Genomic DNA, 20,106 nt, shown 5'->3' with positions numbered 1-20,106 from the left:
TTCGTAGAGTCACTGAGTGAAAGTCCAGTGAGGACAGTGTGTACAGATCCTCACTATATTTCTTGCACCAGGTGTTCTATCCCACAGCACCCGGAGACTAAGGTAGGTGCAGGTGTTGGTGATTACATTAGAATTGGCTTTTCACCCTAACGCTCTGGTAAGGGGACCCCCCTCAACTACTTCCATTTCTAGGAAACTCTAGCATCACAGTGTTGTGCTTCAGGTGACGGATCTAGATCAGAGGAATGAACTGTCCAAGACAGAGGAGATCAAATAATAGGAGAGGCCTATTTCCTGTGATCAGTCAGGGCATATTTGTGAGTCCTGACACTGAACTGCTAGATGTATTGAGGTTTGGTGTGCAAATCTGCCCTGCAGAATCGAGACTGAAAGATTAAGCGCCCAATTATGAATTTGGAAATATTACCTTTGGTAAAACTATTTAACTCCTTTACCATATTGTTATGACTTGATGGTCGTGAAGATTATGGGGCCTCTGTCCACAAGTTCCACTCAGAAAGATACAAATAACTTCCTGAGCAATCCTTGAGGCCACAGGTTTTTTGAGTGCCGAAGAACACCAGGAACACCGGTGACTCCTCGACCGCTGTAAAGCAAGCAATGGGTCAGTACAATGGAAAACAATACACTGAATAGCGAGGTAACAAATATCAAGGGGCTTACCAAGGGTCTAGGGACAGGAAGAACAAGGATGAGAATGGAGGTGTTCCGTGGGGCTGCAGAGTGTAGCAAGCGGCAGCGGGTAGGCGTAGATTGTTGTAGAAGTAGGCACTGCAAGACCTGAATGGAAAGGGTACTCCAAAAGGTAACGGAAGAGGAAAATCCGAAAATAGTCTGTTAAGAGTTGGAAGGTCAAAAAGCCAGCCAAGTTCGTCGTAACCATGGGGTAATCCAAGGAATCCAAAAAATACAGTTCAAAGGTCCTGAAACAGCAGAGCAAAACAGTATCCAAGGGCTTGACAGAGGAATCCAAGAAGAACAGTCCGTAGTCCAGGTTCAAGATGTGGAGACAGGAAGACGCCGAACAGTGCCTGATTGGGTCAGCTGTGAAGCACTGAATGAGCGTTCCCTCTCCGGTTTTAAAGGGGCCTAGGAGTGTCACATGATCCATCACGTGACCGATGATGTAGCACGTTTCCTTGTCACATGACCCAAGTTTTCAAAACGCTGCCGGGTCTTCCTGAGGGCATGACGAAGCAAAGGAAAAAGCCGACGTTTCCATCGACTGTCTCCAAGACGCCAGGGCAGCTGCCAACATTGCAATAGATGAATATGACCATAGCGCGTTAGATGCCCTCGTGTGCGCCGCTGCCGTGCTGCTTGAGGGAGTGAGGACATGAGATCAGAAGGGGAAGGCAGATCAGGACCTGAGATGGAGTGCTTAGTGACTGCACGGGTATTCGTGTGCGTAAGGCTGCTGTGGCAAAGTCACATTACAGAGGATAGGAGATGAGAAGTTGGGGCTTTGGGTTCCGGGGTCTGCCACACGCTCCATGATGATAAACGGAGGATTCCCCGGGACCGCCCTTCCATCCTGAGGCTCTCATATTGCCCAATGTATGACTTACAAAGCCCCCTTCTTGAGCCAGAGGTGACAGTTGGCAATTAAAAACCCACCAAATGAGAGACTATACTAGCACACCAGTGGATGGTGTAACACATATGCAGTAAATATGTGATATATACTGCCCACTTGTAGAGGAGTTATTTTAGCACCTCTGGAATTCATGCCCTTAAACTGGGCTCAGCCTCGGTTGCTTGGCTCGGATATGCTGATGCTCTGCTCATACAAGATTACACCCCGAGAAGGTTGCAGCGACCGCTTAATGTGCTCTGGGAATTCGAGGAGCAAAACGGCCTAAAAATAAATACGGAGAAGACCAAAACCATGGTATTTGCACCAAATAGAGCCAATTTAAAAACATACTGCTGAGCGTTGAATAAAAAGATAATGGAGCAGGTGTCGGAATATAATTATCTGGGTCTGTGCCCATAACAAATTGAAGTGGACTACACACTGGGCGGCAGTATGAGCTAAACCCTTGCAGCAAATTGGGGCGCTTTGTACATTTGAGAGAAGGAATGGAGGTCACTCCTTGGAGGCAATTCTAACAATGTATTGGTCAAAAATAGTGCTGTGCATGACATAAGGGACGGACATTTGGGCATATAAATATGGTAAAGAACTTGAGAAATTAGACGGGATATCCCTAAGAAAACTACTGCGCCTGCCCAAAACCACTCCTATTGGTTATTCCTGTGCAGAATTCATGCTCCAAAACATAAATTAGACATATCGGAGAGGTATGGGGTCATCACTAGGTTAACTATTGGGCCTATTGTTCCAAGGATTTACAAAGATTGGTGAACTGGTTCGCAACAGCTGTTTAACAGTGGGGACAGAATATGTGGAGATTTGGAACATGGACTATGAAACATCCGTGCACGTATGTAAGGCTGGGGCTACACTGTGCCTAAAAAGCTACAATAAGGAGAATACCATCATTCATTTGGCGATGAAAGTTAAAAGTAGTCAGTTTTTGGAATATGTACAACCAAGTCCCCTAGCCCCATTCTATATATCTGCTTTTCATACCAGTTTCACAGTATGAGTATTTGAAAATTAAATTCAGCCTGGTGAATACTGTAGAGATTATTGGTGCAAGAGTTGGTATTCCCTGTGGTCACAGATAACGTGGCGAGGAAGTACTTGAAAAGATGAAGCATGGTTGCAGTGGTACCTATACTAATGAGGCGGAAATATTATCAAGAGTGTATGGGAATATTATATGAATGGATATTGTTATATTTAATTTAGCATATTGTGAAATGCTGTAATAATGTATTGATTTTAAATTAACTCTATTTTTAGAATGTTTTGGGGGAATATCCATACTTGTTGGGGAGGTCTTTTATCATGCTCAGATGAACGTATTGCGGTTTGATAATGTTGATTTATTTTTTATTTATATGAAGCCTACTTATGTAGACTGTAAATATACTACTAAAAAAATGCTAGGCTTGCAGAATGTTCTGCATTATTACAAGTCATGCAAACCTTTGTTATTCCCCACTTTTGAAGTCTGATAGGACTTCATGGGTTTTGGTGTTTATGCATGTGGTAATTACTACTGTGTTTGTGTCGTGGTCATAACCTCCAGACGAAAGAAGGCGGAAACATTTTGCAACGAAACTCAAAATTTTCCAGAGGTTGTAAAACATCTGTTTTTTTAAACATACCAGATGATTCACCACTGTTGCCAAACTCTTAACCGGGCCCTAAGAGGGGACTGTTGGGCTGGATTTCTACACTCTGGCCTGGTGGACACATGTGTAGGAGGCCACCCTAGTTGGTGAACAGGGTAAACTCTGGGAGATGCAGCCAAACCAATCAAGGTAGCATGGAGAGAGGTCAAGGCTAAGTATCCGGAAGGGTGAGCCTGGTAAAGGGTCAACAATGAGTCCACAAGGTAAGTAATCTAGGATTACACTTGGACAGTTATAACAATTCTATATTTATGTATGGCCAAGTCAACACTATAAACATGACTATAAGCAAGTAATACTATCACACAAAACTCATAATAAAATATATATATATATATATAATATTGCCTTTGTAGCCAGTGCAATAAAATCACAATAACCCCACCCCACAATACTGAAAGGGAAGGTAAAGTGTATTATTGGCAATGGCAGTCCACAAGAATGCAACCCTAACTTGGTAGGTCCAACCCTAAATTGACTGGGGCCTTGCACCCTAAAGGTTCACAAAGTTTACAGAAGTTTTGGGAGCAGGGAAAAAGTTAGGAGGAGGGCGTTGTGGTTGGGAGAAGGGATCCAAAAGTCAGAGTATGATGTATTCTAACAAAACAAGTGGCAAAATAAGTCCAATTGAGTCCACTGCGCTTGAGTTATAATTAACAAGGGTAACGGAGGCTGCAGGTGGCTGGAGGTTGTGGGTACGTACCCCACAGATTTAGAAAGAAACAGCACAGGTTCCAGTCACACCATGCCAAAAGTAATTTGTTTGAAAACTGCTTGAGTTGCAGAAGATTTTAATTGAACATATGCAGCCTGACCCGTGTTTCGAGTGTGAATGTGCTCTTCCTCTGAGGCTGTTTAAATGCCATATAATTTACATAATTTCAAACCAAACAAATGTATTGAACAAATTGTTACAATAATCAAGGTTTCGAGAATTTTTTGAGGGTTGGGGTGGGGGACAAACACAGTAATTATACAGTCATATTTTGAGAAATTGAGATACATACATGGAAATACATCACCCATTATCATAGGGTTACATTCATCCAATATACAAAAACCAGTGTGTTACCGATGGGTGAAAAGAGAAAACACAATAGGTATCGTAATTGAAGTATTTACCCATCAAAAAAGTACACATGTAGAAGAAAGAGAAAAATTATCATTAGTGTGGATTCTATTTTGAGGTGCATGCGTGATATACAGTAGAGCAAATGTCCTCTAACGTCTGAATAAATGTGCACAACAAATCAAGCATAAAGTACCTTGTCTCTGAGTTGGATCTGATAAGATCTGTAGTTGAATAGTGCAAGAGAGAAATGCCGGTGCCCACCAATCAAGTGCCTAACTTCTCATGACCTGATTAACGGGACATGTTCAGTATGATGTATTAGAGTTAGTCTTGTTACTCTGTCACCCTCTTCCTTGACCCAGTGTATGTGTAAGAAGTTGGGAGATGGGGGAATCCTAAAAAATATGATGTGTTAGATGAACCTAAAAGGGGGGAAATACCGTGTCTCACCATCGGCTTCCTCACCCCCACTCCCTGAAGTTCCCCTGCACTGGTCCACCGTCAGGAACTGTATCCAAAAGCGATGGCCATGTCCTGGCCACCTGAGAGAGAGTTCTCTGGGGATTAGTGGGTGAGACGCCCTTTGCTTCCTCATAGTAAATAGACGCGAGAGGGTGTGATCGAATATGGACAGAGGCAGTGCCAGGCAGAAATCAAAGGCAGTTGGATTCAGATGCTTGTGCAACCTGTTCCTGTTGATGAATGCATCTCACTTTGATGCAGCCCCCCTTTAGGCTCTCGACCAGATGCAGGAAATCCATTTTTGACGAAAGTCACCAATGCACAGTGACCGGAGAGGACAAAGCTGTCGTGGTCGGAGTCACTCCTATCTCGGTTACTGTCGATGCTGGAACGCCGAAATTTCGATAGGGATACTCTTGTGGAACAAGCTGGGGGTCCCCAAAGTTCAGAGCCAAAACATGGTATTAGGACACCTCCACCACAGTAGCTAAAACTGGAGTTAGTCAGTCAACAGGATAGTTCTGGGGACACCTCTGAAGACTCCAGATGGCTGGACACCAAGCAGATGTCAGGAATGGTTGGTCCCACCAGTCCAAGGCTCAAACTTCCATCAAACGACTCCAGCCAATCAGAGCTCTACCAGTACTGCAGTAAAAGTTATTTGCCAGGCTTTCGTAGGACGGGTCCACAGATCTTCCGGCATCTTCACAGCTGGACAGGATCTCTGGGGCATGGCTGCATGACTCCTCCTCTTATCCAGAAACTCAGGTGACCTAATGGAAGATCTGCCCCTCACACAAACCCAGCAGTGGTCCAATCAGGATCTCTCTCTCTCTCTCTCTCTCTCTCTCTCTCTCTCTCTCTCGCTCGCTCGCTCATGAAAAGTACAATAAAAATCATCAGATAGTAACTACTGCCACCAGTTTGTTCTTAGGCACTACTAAAGTAACCAAAAAATCATCCCTTTGAGTGTAGTATAGCATCATACAAAAAGAAACCCCATTGCACTGTATTGTAAGATGCATTGTGGAATGATAAGTTACCCAAAAATAGATGACCTGTAAAAAGAAACGGGAAACAGTTTCCCAGTACTAACAGCCTACAAAAGCAAACCGTGTTGGTCCATAGAAATGTAGGGAAAGTTGTTAAAAAGAGAAAACTTACCTAACAGGGACCAAAAAAACAGGCTGACTTTTCAAACCTGCCAATCGACTGTTCTCAAACCTGCGAAAAATGGTGTGTAAACCCAAGACTCTAAACTGTTCACTGTCTTGCTTCCATTTAATAGGCAAAACTTTCCGGACACTGTACCGGGCTGGATGTTCTGTCACCAACAGAGCTCCATTGCTGCATATTGCAGGGGAGGAGGTCCACACACTTGGGGAGAACTATGTCTGTCTTAGAGACATTTATCCAACACCCTCAACATTGGAATAATCTGTGTCTAGTCTGTGTTAGGGCCACATAACCACTATGGAGACTCAGAGCTATGCTAGGCCCCTCTATTGGATCACTTGCAGCTGCACAACAGCATTTCTTTCGCAGGGAGTCATGCAGTTATGTGCTGCCATTGTGATATTCCAATAGTCTGAAGGGGGGGGGGTACTCTAGACAGAGACGCAGAAGGGAAACACTGTGCATGTGCTGGCCTTACACTTAAACTGCAATGGTGGACATTCTTTTCCATGGCAAGTTGTATGTTTGATTTGATCAATGTTGGAATAATGTGAGTCGATGCATGTGAATAGTTTTGATCAGGCTTTGCTCCGAGCGTCAACCCACCTCCCATGTATCTCTGCCTCCAAAGGTTCTCACAGCCTCTCCATGAAGAGATTGCACTGCATAAGCGGCTGAAGCACCGTAACATTGTGCGGTACCTGGGTTCCATTAGCCAGGACGGCTTTATCAAGATCTTCATGGAAGAGGTGCCGGGAGGTAGGCTGAGTGTGCAATGATATGCCTTTGTGGTCTTGTTGTTAGTACCCCACACTGGAATCGACCAGCTAAAATGGCAGATTTGCTGGGACCCTATTTTTGAAATATTTGTCCCCCACCACTTCCTCTCTCCTTCCCTCTTGCTTTCTGCTCATTCCCTCCCTTGCGTTCTGCTCCCTCTTTATCTTCCACTGTTCTTCACTCTCGCTCCTCCTGTCTTGTCGCGTCTCAACTTTCTGCTCTTCTTTCTCTCTCGCCCTTACCCCAGCCCTTCTCACCTCCCGTTCCTTAGTCCCTCTCCTTCCTCTGCTCTAGATGTGCACCTTGTAGACATACAGGTTTGCACTATGAGTAGCCTTCTGGGCTACACAGAATTGTGTGAATTGTGTGTTTCTCTGGTAGCTGCCCTTGAATTGTTCATGTATTTGTTCCCCTTTCTCTATCTTGTCTGTAAAAAGGATAGGGCTTTGCCCCAGTTTCTCTTGGTTTCGCTCTCTATTGGATGATGTCTCTCTTGAATTATGTGTCCCTTTAGTTGTTTGTACGTTTGGGGCGGGGGGCTGTATGTATATGTGTGGCTGGCAACAACAACATTGCTTTTGCTGCTATCTTTTTTGGCTGCTGTGGCAAAGTCACATTACAGAGGATAGGAGATGAGAAGTTGGGGCTTTGGGTTCCGGGGTCTGCCACACGCTCCATGATGATAAACGGAGGATTCCCCGGGACCGCCCTTCCATCCTGAGGCTCTCATATTGCCCAATGTATGACTTACAAAGCCCCCTTCTTGAGCCAGAGGTGACAGTTGGCAATTAAAAACCCACCAAATGAGAGACTATACTAGCACAGCTTGGGAGCCACCTACATGCAGGGCTCGGAGAGCCACATGTAATATGATCATGTAACAGTAAATAGGTGCAAGCCCAGCTCACATAGAGCAATTCAAGTTGGCTTGACACAAGCATCACTAAAGAGGGAACTATGGATCATTGCAAGAGAAGACATTACGAGGGAGAGGGGGCATATTGTAAGAGAATAAGGAGAAGGGACATCACAAGTGAGGGAGGAGAAAGACTGAGTAAGAACAGGGAGGAAGATTTGGAGAGAAAGATGAAGCAGAGGAGGAACATTTGTGAAAGAGGGAAGAGGAGGAAAAACACCAAGGGGAGGGTGACTAAAGAGGTAGCATAAGAACGGCTCAAAAAGAAAGGAAAGGAAGGGGCAGGGAAAGGAGAGGAGGAATAGGAGGGACCATAGGAAGAGTGTAAGTGAGGAGAAATGAGAATGCTAGGCAGAAGTGGAATAATAATAATAATTAGTAATAATAATAAAAATAATAAGTGTGGCTATTTTAGGAACTGTGCCAGGCTAGTACTACAGTACGGGTGGCACTGCTGTGTGCTGAAGGAATAGGGTGACCGGGCACCCCAACCCTAGATGGCTAAAACTGAAACAATCTACAGACCAGATAGAGAACCTGGAACAATGACTCAACCCCAACTGCAGGTAATTAACTCCATTTGACTTGGAATTGGAGGACTCCTGAACAATCGCTCAGAGTTAAGGAGGAGAGTTTTAGCCTTTACCTGTGTTAGCAGCACAGTTGTCCACAGGAGAACACAAAAGTACCCAACGAACCCTGGGGTCCATCTGTTCCCAGCTAGCCTGAAGCCTTTTTCCCAGGTGCCAAGAAAGACCCAGAAAAAGACCCAGAAAAAGAAAGTGCTCTAGAGCACCATAGAGAAACCCAGAGGCTGTTAGTGACTGTTTCATAGAGAACAGATCCCTGACTTGTAATGAGATGGATGGACTTGGGAGAACAGTTCTACATCAAGAAAAGGACAAAAATGAATCCAACTCAAGTATTATTAATCCTACCCAATCTCTGTTTTGTTCAGTTTAACCCCACCAGAATAAACAAAACTAGAACTTGGTCTTCTATTATCGTGTATCATGAATGTGAGTGCGCGCCTTGTGGCTGTCTTCTTTCCTGCCCTTCCTGGCTTTTGGTTGTTCTCCCAGTAAGGCTTTCCCTTGGATTTCTGGATTCTTCCTGCAATCTTTCCCTTTGATTTAGTTTTTCCTCTCTAATGAGCACTATTTTGGTCTATCCATCCTGTCCTCTATCCCCCCCTTTTAAATGTGCTCTCCAGTGACCACTGCCATTTCATTGTGTCTGTTCTGTCTAGCAACCAATGCCTGTGGATTGAGCCTCTTCCCTTCAGTGACCGCCTCCCCTCCCCCCCCCCCCCCCCAAGTCCTAGATTGTCTCTTCTCTCCAGTAACATCTGCCCATTGCTTGCATCTGTTCTCTCCAATGCCCCTTATTCCCTTTTGTTCTTTTCAGTAACCCCTGCTCCTTTCCTTTTCAGGGAGTCTGTCATCCTTGTTGCGTTCCAAGTGGGGACCCCTGAAGGACAACGAGGCAACCATAGCCTTCTACACAAAGCAGATCTTGGAAGGTCTTCGGTACCTGCATGACAACCAGATCATCCACCGTGACATCAAGGTTAGATTAAATTGTGTTTACAGCATTGGCTTGATGGTAGAATGTCCTCCCTGAGTTTTCATAGTGTCTTCAACCCATTTCTGTCCACATATACAGTTCAGACCCTGCTTTTTCGGATATACTTATAGTTAGATAGCACTTTAAGTCAAAGAAGCCTGACTGGGTGCCTCCGTCCACTCCCAGGTTCCACCACTGCCATTCCCATAATTCCTTGAACCTCAGTAGATTTTTCTCTGCTCATCAGAGAGGAAATGTTGCGCTCTATTTCTCAGGAAAATGGTCTCAAGTTTTCCAGAGGAGCTGACCATTTTGCCAAAATACCTTTTGGTGTCAGGTCACAGTTGCTGATCTCGCAGGAGCTGTCGACCCCACTAGTCGTTCCCTGAGCCGAACTGCGTCTGCTTAATCCTCCAGTCCCATGTCAGGCTCCAGGAAGGAAAATGGGAAGTGTACAACACAAAAAGACAGGCTCTTTGGTGTTTTCCGGTCTCTTCAACTGTATGCATGACACCTGGATGAAACTTAAAAACACATGCACAGTATTAGCCTCACTGCCAACCACTTATCTCTTGTTAGATTCTTCTTGAAAATGATTTTCACTCCCCTGTATTTGCCTATGCTTGATACCTAGAGGCTTCGACAATGAGCACACCATAAGAGTCAGTTATCCAACCTTCAGAACTATTTACAACTGCCTAGTAGCTCTGGAGTCTCAGTTCATTTAATCACTGCATTTGAACTGTAGTTTTATTTTCACCCGAGCCTATTTTCTCAAGTTAAAGTAATTAGTTTATTCACAAGAGTTGAATTCATGATGCTATTCAGATAACAACGGACTGTGCTCTCAGTTCATTGGAGCACAAATGCTGAACAATGTAACCCAAGCGCTTAATGTTAAGAAGTCCTTTCCTCTGACGCCAAGCTGCCAAGCAATCCAAACTTAGCATGAAATAAGGTCAGTTTCTTAAACGCGCCACGACAAGTCAGAGTTTTTCCTTCAGCTGAGAAGTACGATGCCCAAATTCATCAGTCTGAAAACATGTACAGTAATTATTTTCCAGGAAAGCAATCCTCACAAATAATTTTTGAATTTAACTATTGAAGTAGAAAACTATTCTAACCCTACATTGTTATATTTTTAATACTCAAACAGAAATGTGAATTCCCACCAATGTCTCTGCTGCTTATCCCACGAAGCATCTCTAGTTAAATTCTTGGATATTGTAAGTTCTTTTGGCCTCTCCTACATAAACCAGGACCTGCTTGCTCAAGGATTCAGGATGAAAGGCAGTTTAGAATTGGGTCAGAATTCCACTTCATTTCATTGTCGGACTCGCCACCAATCTATTCTCCCACTTTCTTCCTCCATCTGGGAAAGGGCTCAAATAATTCTCCTTTATTGCAAGTAGTTAAGAAAAGTAGATGCATCCCAACCAGAGTTTCACACAAGCAATCACTTTGCTAAATTCCTGACTCTAAAGTCTCCTATATCCTTTAGCATCGAAGCAACCTCCCACCCTATGTACATTCCCCACCCGCTTGTAAACACCAACATGATAACAAGACATGATTATTGGAGATACTGGGCCTTATTACGACTTTGCCAATAAATTGGTGGTAAATCCTCAGATTTACATCTAAATCACTTAGTTACCACAACTCGTTCCTCTGGAATATAAGTGGTGCCACAGTGGTTATTCCCCATTTTTGGAGTCCATAGAAGTCCATGTGGATTTTTTTGCAGATTTAAGTGAGCAATAATTCTGCACAGTAAATTGAAAAGGTTTTGGTGGTCAAGTAGAACCTTAACCTTGAGCTTTTTGCTGGAGGTAAATCGTGCACCTTTCCGCCAAAACTCGTAGTACAGCCATGCAGTAATGCTCTGGTAAAGAAGTGGCAGCAGCGGAAATATCACCACTTTTCTTACTTTTTTCCCAATACCGCTGTACCTTTAAGGAGGCATACTGTTAGAATCTCATTTTATAGCCACATTTCTCTTCACTCCTTTCTATATAGGATGCCATAAATGTATGAAAGCTGGTTTTGATGTACAACTTTGCAACCTTTTGACAAGCAAGTGCAAAAAACAACCTTTGTGCTTCTTTAATCACTAAGAATCTTCTATAAGCACTATGAATTTTGGAATACTTTTACATCTGATGTTTATATTTTGTTCAAAGTAACCACAAATAATATTCTTGTAGGTCACTGTGAAAAGAAAATGAGATATGCTGCTCTCTACCCCCCTGTAAGCTGTCATTCTGCTCCCCCTCCTTCCCAACCTAGTTGGGATATGTCTGCACGGCCAGGCTGGCTCAAAAGCATGTCTAAAAGGTATGGTGTCACTTTAAACCTTTTAGAATGGGATTTGCGGAGGGAATCCCACGTGAATGCATGCATTACCCCCTTAAATTGAGCATCCACCTGTCATCGTGTTTGTTTCTTTCCACCTATACCGCAGCGCAGTAAACATTTCATAGTTGTCTCCTCCTCTTTTTTGGTCATCGGAGGGGACACAGCACTCTTCGGGGAGTGAGTGTTTTTTGTCACTAGAAAACTCAACCCCTTTTTCCTTTTTGTTTACTGCCGGCTCTCATTACTTGCTGTATACGACTGGCCTTATGAGCTACATCTGTTGTGATGGACATTTTTTCACAGATGACCCTCACCGTTCCTGTGTGATGCACCTTGGAAAATTTCACCCAGTGACTTCATGCTCTTTGTACTGTGGGTTATTGGCCTCCGAAGTCTCGACTCCAGTTCATATCCAAAATAGGATCACTCCCTGGGCAGGGTCGGACTGGCCGTATCGGTCCATCGGCCCGTGGCCGATGGACTTTGAGGACAGTGGGGGCCGGGTTTTCCTTCAAGCCACCCAGGGCCGTTTTTTTTGCTGTAACGTGCAGCGCCGCGCGGCGCCGGCGTGGCTCTGCTGCAGGCAGCTGAGCCACAGAGCAAGTGCTGCGCCATGCAGACCGGGCCGCCATCACCCGCCCAAGCTGGGCCAATGCCATTTTTTCTTTTTAATGTAACTGTCAGTGGCGCGGCCCGGGCCTGGTCAAACACAAACTGGGCAGTTTTTTGTAATGTAACAACTTGTTCTTCGCTGCCAACAGCCAAGGCTGTGTGGGTGCCGCTCGCGCAGCCGCGAGCCGCGCTGCCTGCCTGCCTCTGGCGTGCGGGCGGGGCGGGCCGCGCTACTGAGTGTGTCTGTGCAACATAAAATTATTCATCAAAGCAAGGTAACAACACATACACGTTCTTGTTACCTTGCTTTGATGATTTCATTTGCATGCAGCATGCATGCATCAATAATAACTAATTTGAATGCATATATGGGGCCGCCGTGGCGGCGGCCGCCCGTGCACTGTCTGCAGCCACTTTGTAGTGTGCCCGCACCCCAGTGCCTGGTGCTCCGTGCTCGCCGCCGGGCCGCCCGCCGGGCTTGGTAAGTGGCGAGGGAGGGGGGCGTGCTTCATTCCTTTGTTCCTTGTGTGTGATAACTTGCTAAGCCTATGAATAATAATAAGCAGGCTGGGCTGGCCTGGGGCTGCCTGCCTCCAGCAGGGCTGGTGGCGGGCTCGACGACCCCCCGGCAGTTGTTGCTTTCAACTTTAGGAAGTAACAACAACACATTTGTTGCACTTTCCAAAGTTCAAACGCAACTTGTGCCTGGGGCTGGGCCGCTCACAGACTTTGTGTCGCCAGGACTGGCGTCTGGTCCACGTGACTGAGTGTGCTCTAGGATATAGTTGGGCCGTTTGACCCATCCTGGGCATGATGATTTTGGAGTCGGACTTGGGAGTCGGACACACACACCCACGGCAGCGGCAGACAGCACGACACGACACCACAGAGTCTGCACTGCAGTCTGTAGCAGGCAGGCAGCCAGCAAGGACCCCGGTCCCCACCGCGCACACCACACCGCAGACAGTGCAGCAGGCGGCCCCGGCCCGAAGAAGTCCGGTCCGGCCGGACCAAGACGAAGAGACAGCTGAGCCTGGATATTGGACAACAAACAGGTAAGAAGAATCATACAACAACAGAGCATAGTTGACGGCTCGCGCTGTAATGGAACCCCCCCCCCCCAGGAAGGAACCTGGCATCATGATTCACATCCAGCTCTCAGGCTCAGCCCTGAGGCTGGCCTGGAACTAAATTCTGAATCTGAGCCCGGGTGGGCAGGGCGCTGGGCCGCTGGCGCTGCCCATCTGGACGTGGCATGATGGGCCGCATGGGCGTGTATGTTTGTATGTTAAGAAAATATTTGTGCCCCGGCAGAGCTGCACATGTGTCTGAGCCCCACTCTTTTTGGAGGGAGCCCCTTTAGGCATTGTACAGGGTTCTGGTGTGTTCCACATTATCTCGCAGGTTTGTGATCCCTCCTCAAGTACTTTTTGCTGGTGGCTTTGTTTATTCTGAGTGATCTGTAATCAGGGTAAGCGTAGTCTGCGTGGTATCTTATGTACTGGGTGCAGTCCTGTATTGGTAGACCTTGTAGTCCTCTCTATGATTCTTTGCAGCAGGGCAGCCAGCTGTTTCCCAGCTTGTCCTGCTAGCTGTATTATGCGGACCATATGTTCAGTGAGTCTGTAGTACTGCGTTTCATCTTGTGGCTTGCCTTTAAAATGTAACTAAAATGCAGTTTCCTATAGGGTAGTCTTGTTGAGGTGCAGATGTGTCCCCCCCTATGTACCCACTTTGTTGCAGGGTTAGAGTACTTGCCACTTATGCTCACCATGGAGCGTCCTCCGGATTGAAGATTTTACGGTGCTTCCACAGGGAAGATCTGTAGTTTTTGCGGTCGCCAAGAATACTCCTGGAGGGGCGGAGAGGGCCGTAATTGCTGTTGTGTCCGAGGGAAGTTGCAGTGTATTTCTGCCCGGCGTGCAATCTGCCGTGCGTCTGGCGGTGCTACACTGTGTGCATGCTGTCGTGGACCCAGGCGTTAAGGGGGGCACGTCTGCATAGCATTGGGCACCATGTGCTTCCTCTGTGCGAGCGACGTTCGGGCCCTGCACCCCTCGTATGTTCTTTTGCTTGCCATGCGCCCTTATGTGCTGAGAGATCCTGCATCCGCTTTGGGTTCTTTGCGAGCCGGGAAGCCTATTGTTCATCCCGGGTGCTTTCCAGCCTGCAGTGTTATGTAGATACAGTTCTTGCAGCTGTGTTTCCTCGTGTGGCCTGTCTTTATAATGAACTTATACGCGCTGCTTTGCCGTGTGCAGGTTTGTTAAAGCACAGCGTCTCTTGCTATATGTGCTCGCTCCTCTCCCCCTGCTTAAGAGCATGTCACCTGTCTTTATGGTAGGGTGTCCCCCTCCGCTAAAGGTCTTACTCTGCTTCCATAAGGGCAGGCTAGCGGTCGTGCTCTGTGAATTTATTCTCGGGGGAGCACCGGGGGATGGCGGCATTATTCATTGCGTCCAGGAGTCTGTGCAGACTGTGCGTTATTTGTCAGCTCAGCGTGCAGGGTGCTATGTACTCAGTGTTGCCCCGTGTTGCTCACGCGGGCATGTGCATTATCGTTCCCTGCTATGCAGCATGCCGAATGTGTGATGCGCTGTCGATGCCCCTGCTTCAGTAATGGTGGACCCAAAGTCTCTTCCCAGGTATGGGGTTAGGGGGGGGGGGGTGGTTGTCTGCTCAGCCCACCGAGGCCCGAGGGGATGGATCAATGGTAGTATGGGTGCGGGCCTTCTCTTCCCTCCCCCTCTGCAGCATTCATCCGACCCGTTATCTGTTTCCTCTTTGCTGCTAGGGCCCCTGTGTGCAGAGCTGCACATGTGTGTGGGACCCCTTTGCTGCTAGGGCCCCTGTGTACAGTGCTGCTCATGTCCACGGGACCTCTTTGCTGCTAGGGCCCCTGTGTGCAGAGCTGCACATGTGTCTGGGACCCCTTTGCTGCTAGGGCCCCTGTGTGCAGAGCTGCACATGATGTGTGTGGGACCCCTTTGCTGCTAGGGCCCCTGTATACAGAGCTGCTCATGTCCATGGAACCCCTTTCCTGAAGGTGCACCCGTGTGTATGCTCTCTGCCCTCCCTACTGTGACAGCCTAGGCAGGTTAGGTTAGGTTCGCGCCTCGGGCTGCATGTTAAGAATGCACATACTTGATTGGATGGAAAACACACAGACCTGCACACCTAAAGCCGGGTCGACTACATAATGTAATCCCCAGAATTGGCAAAGTCTTTATGCTCATGTCTGTGGAGCGGAATGTGCTTGTCCAATTGCAAAATCCGGACATAATCGACCTGGTTGCACATAAAAGTGCATTGTTGCAGGAACTCTTGATTGAGTGATTTCCAGGATTTTCATGAAGCTGGAAGCAGGATTTCCAGGAGCGGTGGACCCTGTCACAGAACTGTATGCAAAGTTTTTATGAGTTGTGTTGTTATTGTGTCATCATTATTAAATACAACTATTTTCATTACTGGTGGCAACGAGTAGACATTATTTGAGTCTGGTTCTGCAACATAAGTATTTTACTATGTGATGATGTTTTTTTTTTTAAACAAAAACAAAAGGAATGTTATCACTTTCTCAAGCATTTACACAAAACATAACAACATGCAACAGACACATGAACCCTCCATAAGTAGCATTTTCTGTAAAGTCGCGAATTTACGTGATTCACGGATGATGGTTTGAGGGCCACCTTTTTTGAAGTGAGGGGTGGGCCACTTTTCTGAGGCGAGGGGTGGGCCATTTTTTTTGGGTGTCCGGGCCTATTTCTTGTCCCAGTCCGACCCTGTCCCTGGGTAAACCATTGCATTCATACAAGGTTGCAAACCGTCTGACTTTAAGAGTGGTGGGCGTGGTTGGTACAGGAGCGATAGTGTCATTTGGCGCTGGTACATGGGTCACAGACCTTCAACACCCAATTAAGGAGGAGACACCCGGGACACAAACAGTTTAGTACCTTTCGAAGGGCAAACCTCCGGTTCTTGGACTAGCCTTCCTGCAATAGCTATTCAAACCTGATAAAGTCGCAAAGGTGCTGGGGAGAGTAGTCCCATCTTGTGGCATCCTGGAGTTGCACATGTGGCTTCAGGAAATTAATTCTCTTAAAAAGTCCATTTGGCTCTGATGGATTCTTAACATTATGGAGTCGACTCGACCTCTCAGGTTCCAGGTACCAATGTTTTAGTACCAGTGTTTCCTGAAACTTACTCAGCATTGCTTAAACATGAACTACTTGGGCTTGCTGCTCTCAGTACTTGCTTCTTGTCAGTGTCAGAGCTTCCTTCTGCCCCAGTTAAGTGGAGAAGTTATTGAATTGAAGCCTTTCAGTTAAAAACGTTATTTTAATGTTAGTGGGCACATTCTAAAATAATTGTGTAAGAAAAGGAAAATTAGAAAGAGGTAACTGAATGCGGCAACATGTGCGGAATGCCCTTAAGTAGCAAACGCATGATCATGTTTCTTCAGACTTGGAGAACCCAGTTGTTTTTTCCTCTTCACAGTATTTTGCTGTTCTTCTGGTATAGTTGTGCTCCCAGTGAGACACTGGAATCCCACCTCTATAGTTTTTGCCACTGGAGTGAGCATATCAATATTTGATAGATGCTTCCATTACAGATGAAACATAAACTTGGTAGAGACCTTTTGCTCAGTTCCAGGAAAGGATAGCGAGGGTGTCAAATAGCTACATACTCTCTGATAAGTTGTTGATTCTTTTGAGTCAAGGACAGTTTCCGGTTCCCAGAGATTCCAGGCTGCACCAATTCCAAGTCCATTTCAGCAGCTCCTATGCAGGATTCAGTTCTGGTACATCTTTAGCATGGTCTAGTTCAACCTTCTGACCCCTCCCCACTTCTTCCCAGTAAGAGACCAAAGATGAACACTAGTACGTGTCAGGGACAGCAAGTGGCCAGGGTTCCATGTAATGTTACTGAACACTGTAATACCGAACACTGATGTACTGAGTGGATTTTACAAAAATAAACTTTGGTGGTATTTTTTTTAAATTTTATTAGGGGTTTCCCAGTCTCTCCATCTACCCCCCAGTTATTTTCATGGTTATAACCCAGCCACCTCTCTACCTCTTTTACCTCTTTACCTCAAACCCCTATCTATCTTGAAAAAATACTGAAACTTTATTTTGGTAATATCCGATATTGGTGTCAGTAAAACCTATCCAGTAACATCACTGGATACCAGTGTGTTAGGGAGAATAAAGATTTTCCATAATAACTTACTAGAAAGTCTTAATTTTATTAAAGACACAGAGGCAAGCATTATGCTTCTCTTCCTTTATTATTGCATAGAAGTAAAAACTCAGCAGCAAGATATTTTGTTCACCTTATATATTAACATACTTATAATGAAGGTGCATCAAACATATAATAAAACACCATAAAATGTATCCCAAGTCCATAACAGTTCCATAATGGTAAACAACTCAATTTCCCATGATGCTCCCCAAGGTCATCTAGTGTCCATGGCCATGTGCCACCTGTCCTCCAATGGGCGTGCAGGTATCCCCCATAAACAGTCTTGAACAAGAAGTAACTTTCTCTTTCGAGGCTGCGAACTTGGCTCTCTGTGAATAATTAGTAGAAACACAACTGCGGATAACCAGAAGAAGAGGCCTTGAGCTGTGGATTTGACGGACTTGTCTGTAGACGCTGTCAAGAAAAAGATACAGAACTATAATTACTTAATGCGAATGGTAACCCTAGTTCCCTTGCGGGGTGGGAGAGAAAAGAGCATTGTATTAGTATACAACTATGCATGTATTTTCATTTAACAATAGTCTGTTGCAATGCTTAAAATACTCCAGAGTGATATGTGCCACTCTTTTCCCTCGCTGGGTGGGATAATGCTCTCCTCCGTGTCTTTAATAGAATTAAGACTTTCTAGTAAGTTATTATGGAAAATCTTTATTCTATGTCAAGATCGGAGGCTCACATTATGCTAGTTCAAAGATTACTTACCACAATCGAAGCAGGCTGATCTACCGGTTTCAGGTAGAACTCTTTGAATATTGACTCTCCTGCCCAATCCGCCATCCTCATGATGTCCTCTAAACGAACACCAACCTGGAAGGCTTTGGAGGCCATGGCTCCTCCAACAGAATGGACGCCGAATTGAAGAGTATCTATCCCTGCTTGTGCTAGGGTCCAGCACACCCAGCGTGCTAAAGTAGGGGCTGAAACTGCTTTGTGGGCTCTGCGAATAGCTATGAGAAGCTGACCGTTAGGCGAGGTTCTGAGGGAAGCTGTCAGTTCTTCGTAGGTTTTCAAACATTGTACTAAACAAAGCTTGGGTTGTTCCCTGAAAGCTGGGTAAGAAATCACTTTCGAGTCACACTTAGTTCTTCTTCATATGTGAAAAAGAATACAAGAAAAGGACCTGCTCTCTAGGTCTAGAGCTCTGACGTCTGAAACCTTCCTACAAGAAACTAGACAAAGCAAGGTAGTAAGCTTGCCAGAGAGAGCCGTACGTGATAGCTTCTCGTTAGACGGCCATGAGAGAAAAAGATTGAGTACTTTAACGTCCCACAATTTGTCATAACAAATGCTTTAAGTCGGACGGCTTTAAACAATCTGTAAACAAGATGATGCTCTCCGGCTGGGGCCCCTTGTATGAGGTCGTGGCCTGCGGAAATTGCAGAGCGATAAGCGTTCACTGTTCTGTACGCAAGTCCTCTTTCCACCAAAGAGGCTAAGAAATTGAGAATTTCCTCTAAAGGTGCTCAAACTGGGTGAAAACCCCGGTCCTGACACCAGGTCCTCCAGGCACTCCAGGAATTGGAATACCTCTTGAAGGTTGGGGGGGGGGGGGCAGCTCTCCTCAATGAGATAGACTGCTTTGAGGGACATGCCCGGAGTCCTCCATCACGCCCTGAAATCCTGCAAGCCACCAGATTCAGGGACCCGGAGAGGAGCAGGGGGTGAGCTTGCCTCCACGGATTCAATAGAAGATCCGGAGAGTGGGGTAGAAGGATTGGAGAATCCATAGAAAGTTCCAGAAGAACTGGATACCAAGTCTGAGCAGTCCAGACTGGGGCTATGAGAACTAGCTCTGTTTTGTCCTGACGCGCCTTCGCCAGGGTCCTCGCTATCATGGAAAAGGGGGGAAAGGCGTAGTGAACCCCCTGTGTCCAGGGATGTAAGAATGCATCTGTCGCTGAGGCTGTTGGGTCGGGTCTCCAGCTGTAGAACACCGGAAGCTGAGTGTTGAGACGGGAGGCAAAGAGATCTTTGGACATTGGACCCCAGATCTGTTGCAGGCGGAGAAAAACGTCTCTGTTGAGTCTCCAGTCACTGGAATCGGCGTAATGGCGAGAATGCCAGTCCGCCATCCCATTCCTGAGACCCGGAAGATATTCCGCTGTGACGGAAATTTGGTGATCAAGGCAGAAATGCCAAAAGTCTTTGGCTAGTTCTGCTAGTGGATGTGATTTGGTACCGCCCAGATGATTGGTGTATCTTACTGCGGATATGTTGTCCATTTTCAGCAAGATACAGCAGCTCACTTTATTCCTAGCAAAGGAGCGAACTGCAAATGAGCCCGCAAGAAGCTCCAGGCAGTTTATATGCATGTCCAACTCCTGTGGGGACCAAATCCCTCCCGTGGCTACTGAGCCACATCTCGCTCCCCAACCAGAACGACTGGCATCTGATTCGATTATGATATCCGGGTTGGAACCGAAGATGGCTCTGCCGTTCAAGGCCTCCATGTGCGTGAGCCACCAATTGAATTCTGTTCTCGCCTGGGGGGACAGAGTCAGGCGTTGAGAGTAAGAGAGACTGCGCCTTAGGTGTTGACCCTTCAGTCTTTGTGGTTCTCTGTAATGATGGGGACTGGGAAATATTGCTTGGATAGATGAGGATA

General features: G+C 46.1%; 1 protein-coding gene across 1 annotated transcript in view; it reads left to right on the top strand.

The window, feature by feature from the left end:
- Window positions 1-20,106, top strand: part of MAP3K6 (mitogen-activated protein kinase kinase kinase 6) — a 1,613,301-nt gene that overhangs the window by 692,481 nt on the left and 900,714 nt on the right. Inside the window, exons 16-17 of the mRNA XM_069622894.1 lie at window positions 6,630-6,757; window positions 9,127-9,263. Of these exons, the coding sequence (XP_069478995.1) occupies window positions 6,630-6,757; window positions 9,127-9,263 (265 nt within the window). The remainder of the gene's footprint in view (window positions 1-6,629; window positions 6,758-9,126; window positions 9,264-20,106) is intronic.

The sequence above is a fragment of the Ambystoma mexicanum genome, chromosome 11 (assembly GCF_040938575.1).
Source record: "Ambystoma mexicanum isolate Mex_15411 chromosome 11, UKY_AmexF1_1, whole genome shotgun sequence".
NCBI lineage: Eukaryota > Metazoa > Chordata > Amphibia > Caudata > Ambystomatidae > Ambystoma > Ambystoma mexicanum.
Note: the sequence above shows the minus strand (reverse complement) of the source record. Positions and strands in the feature narration are given on the sequence as shown.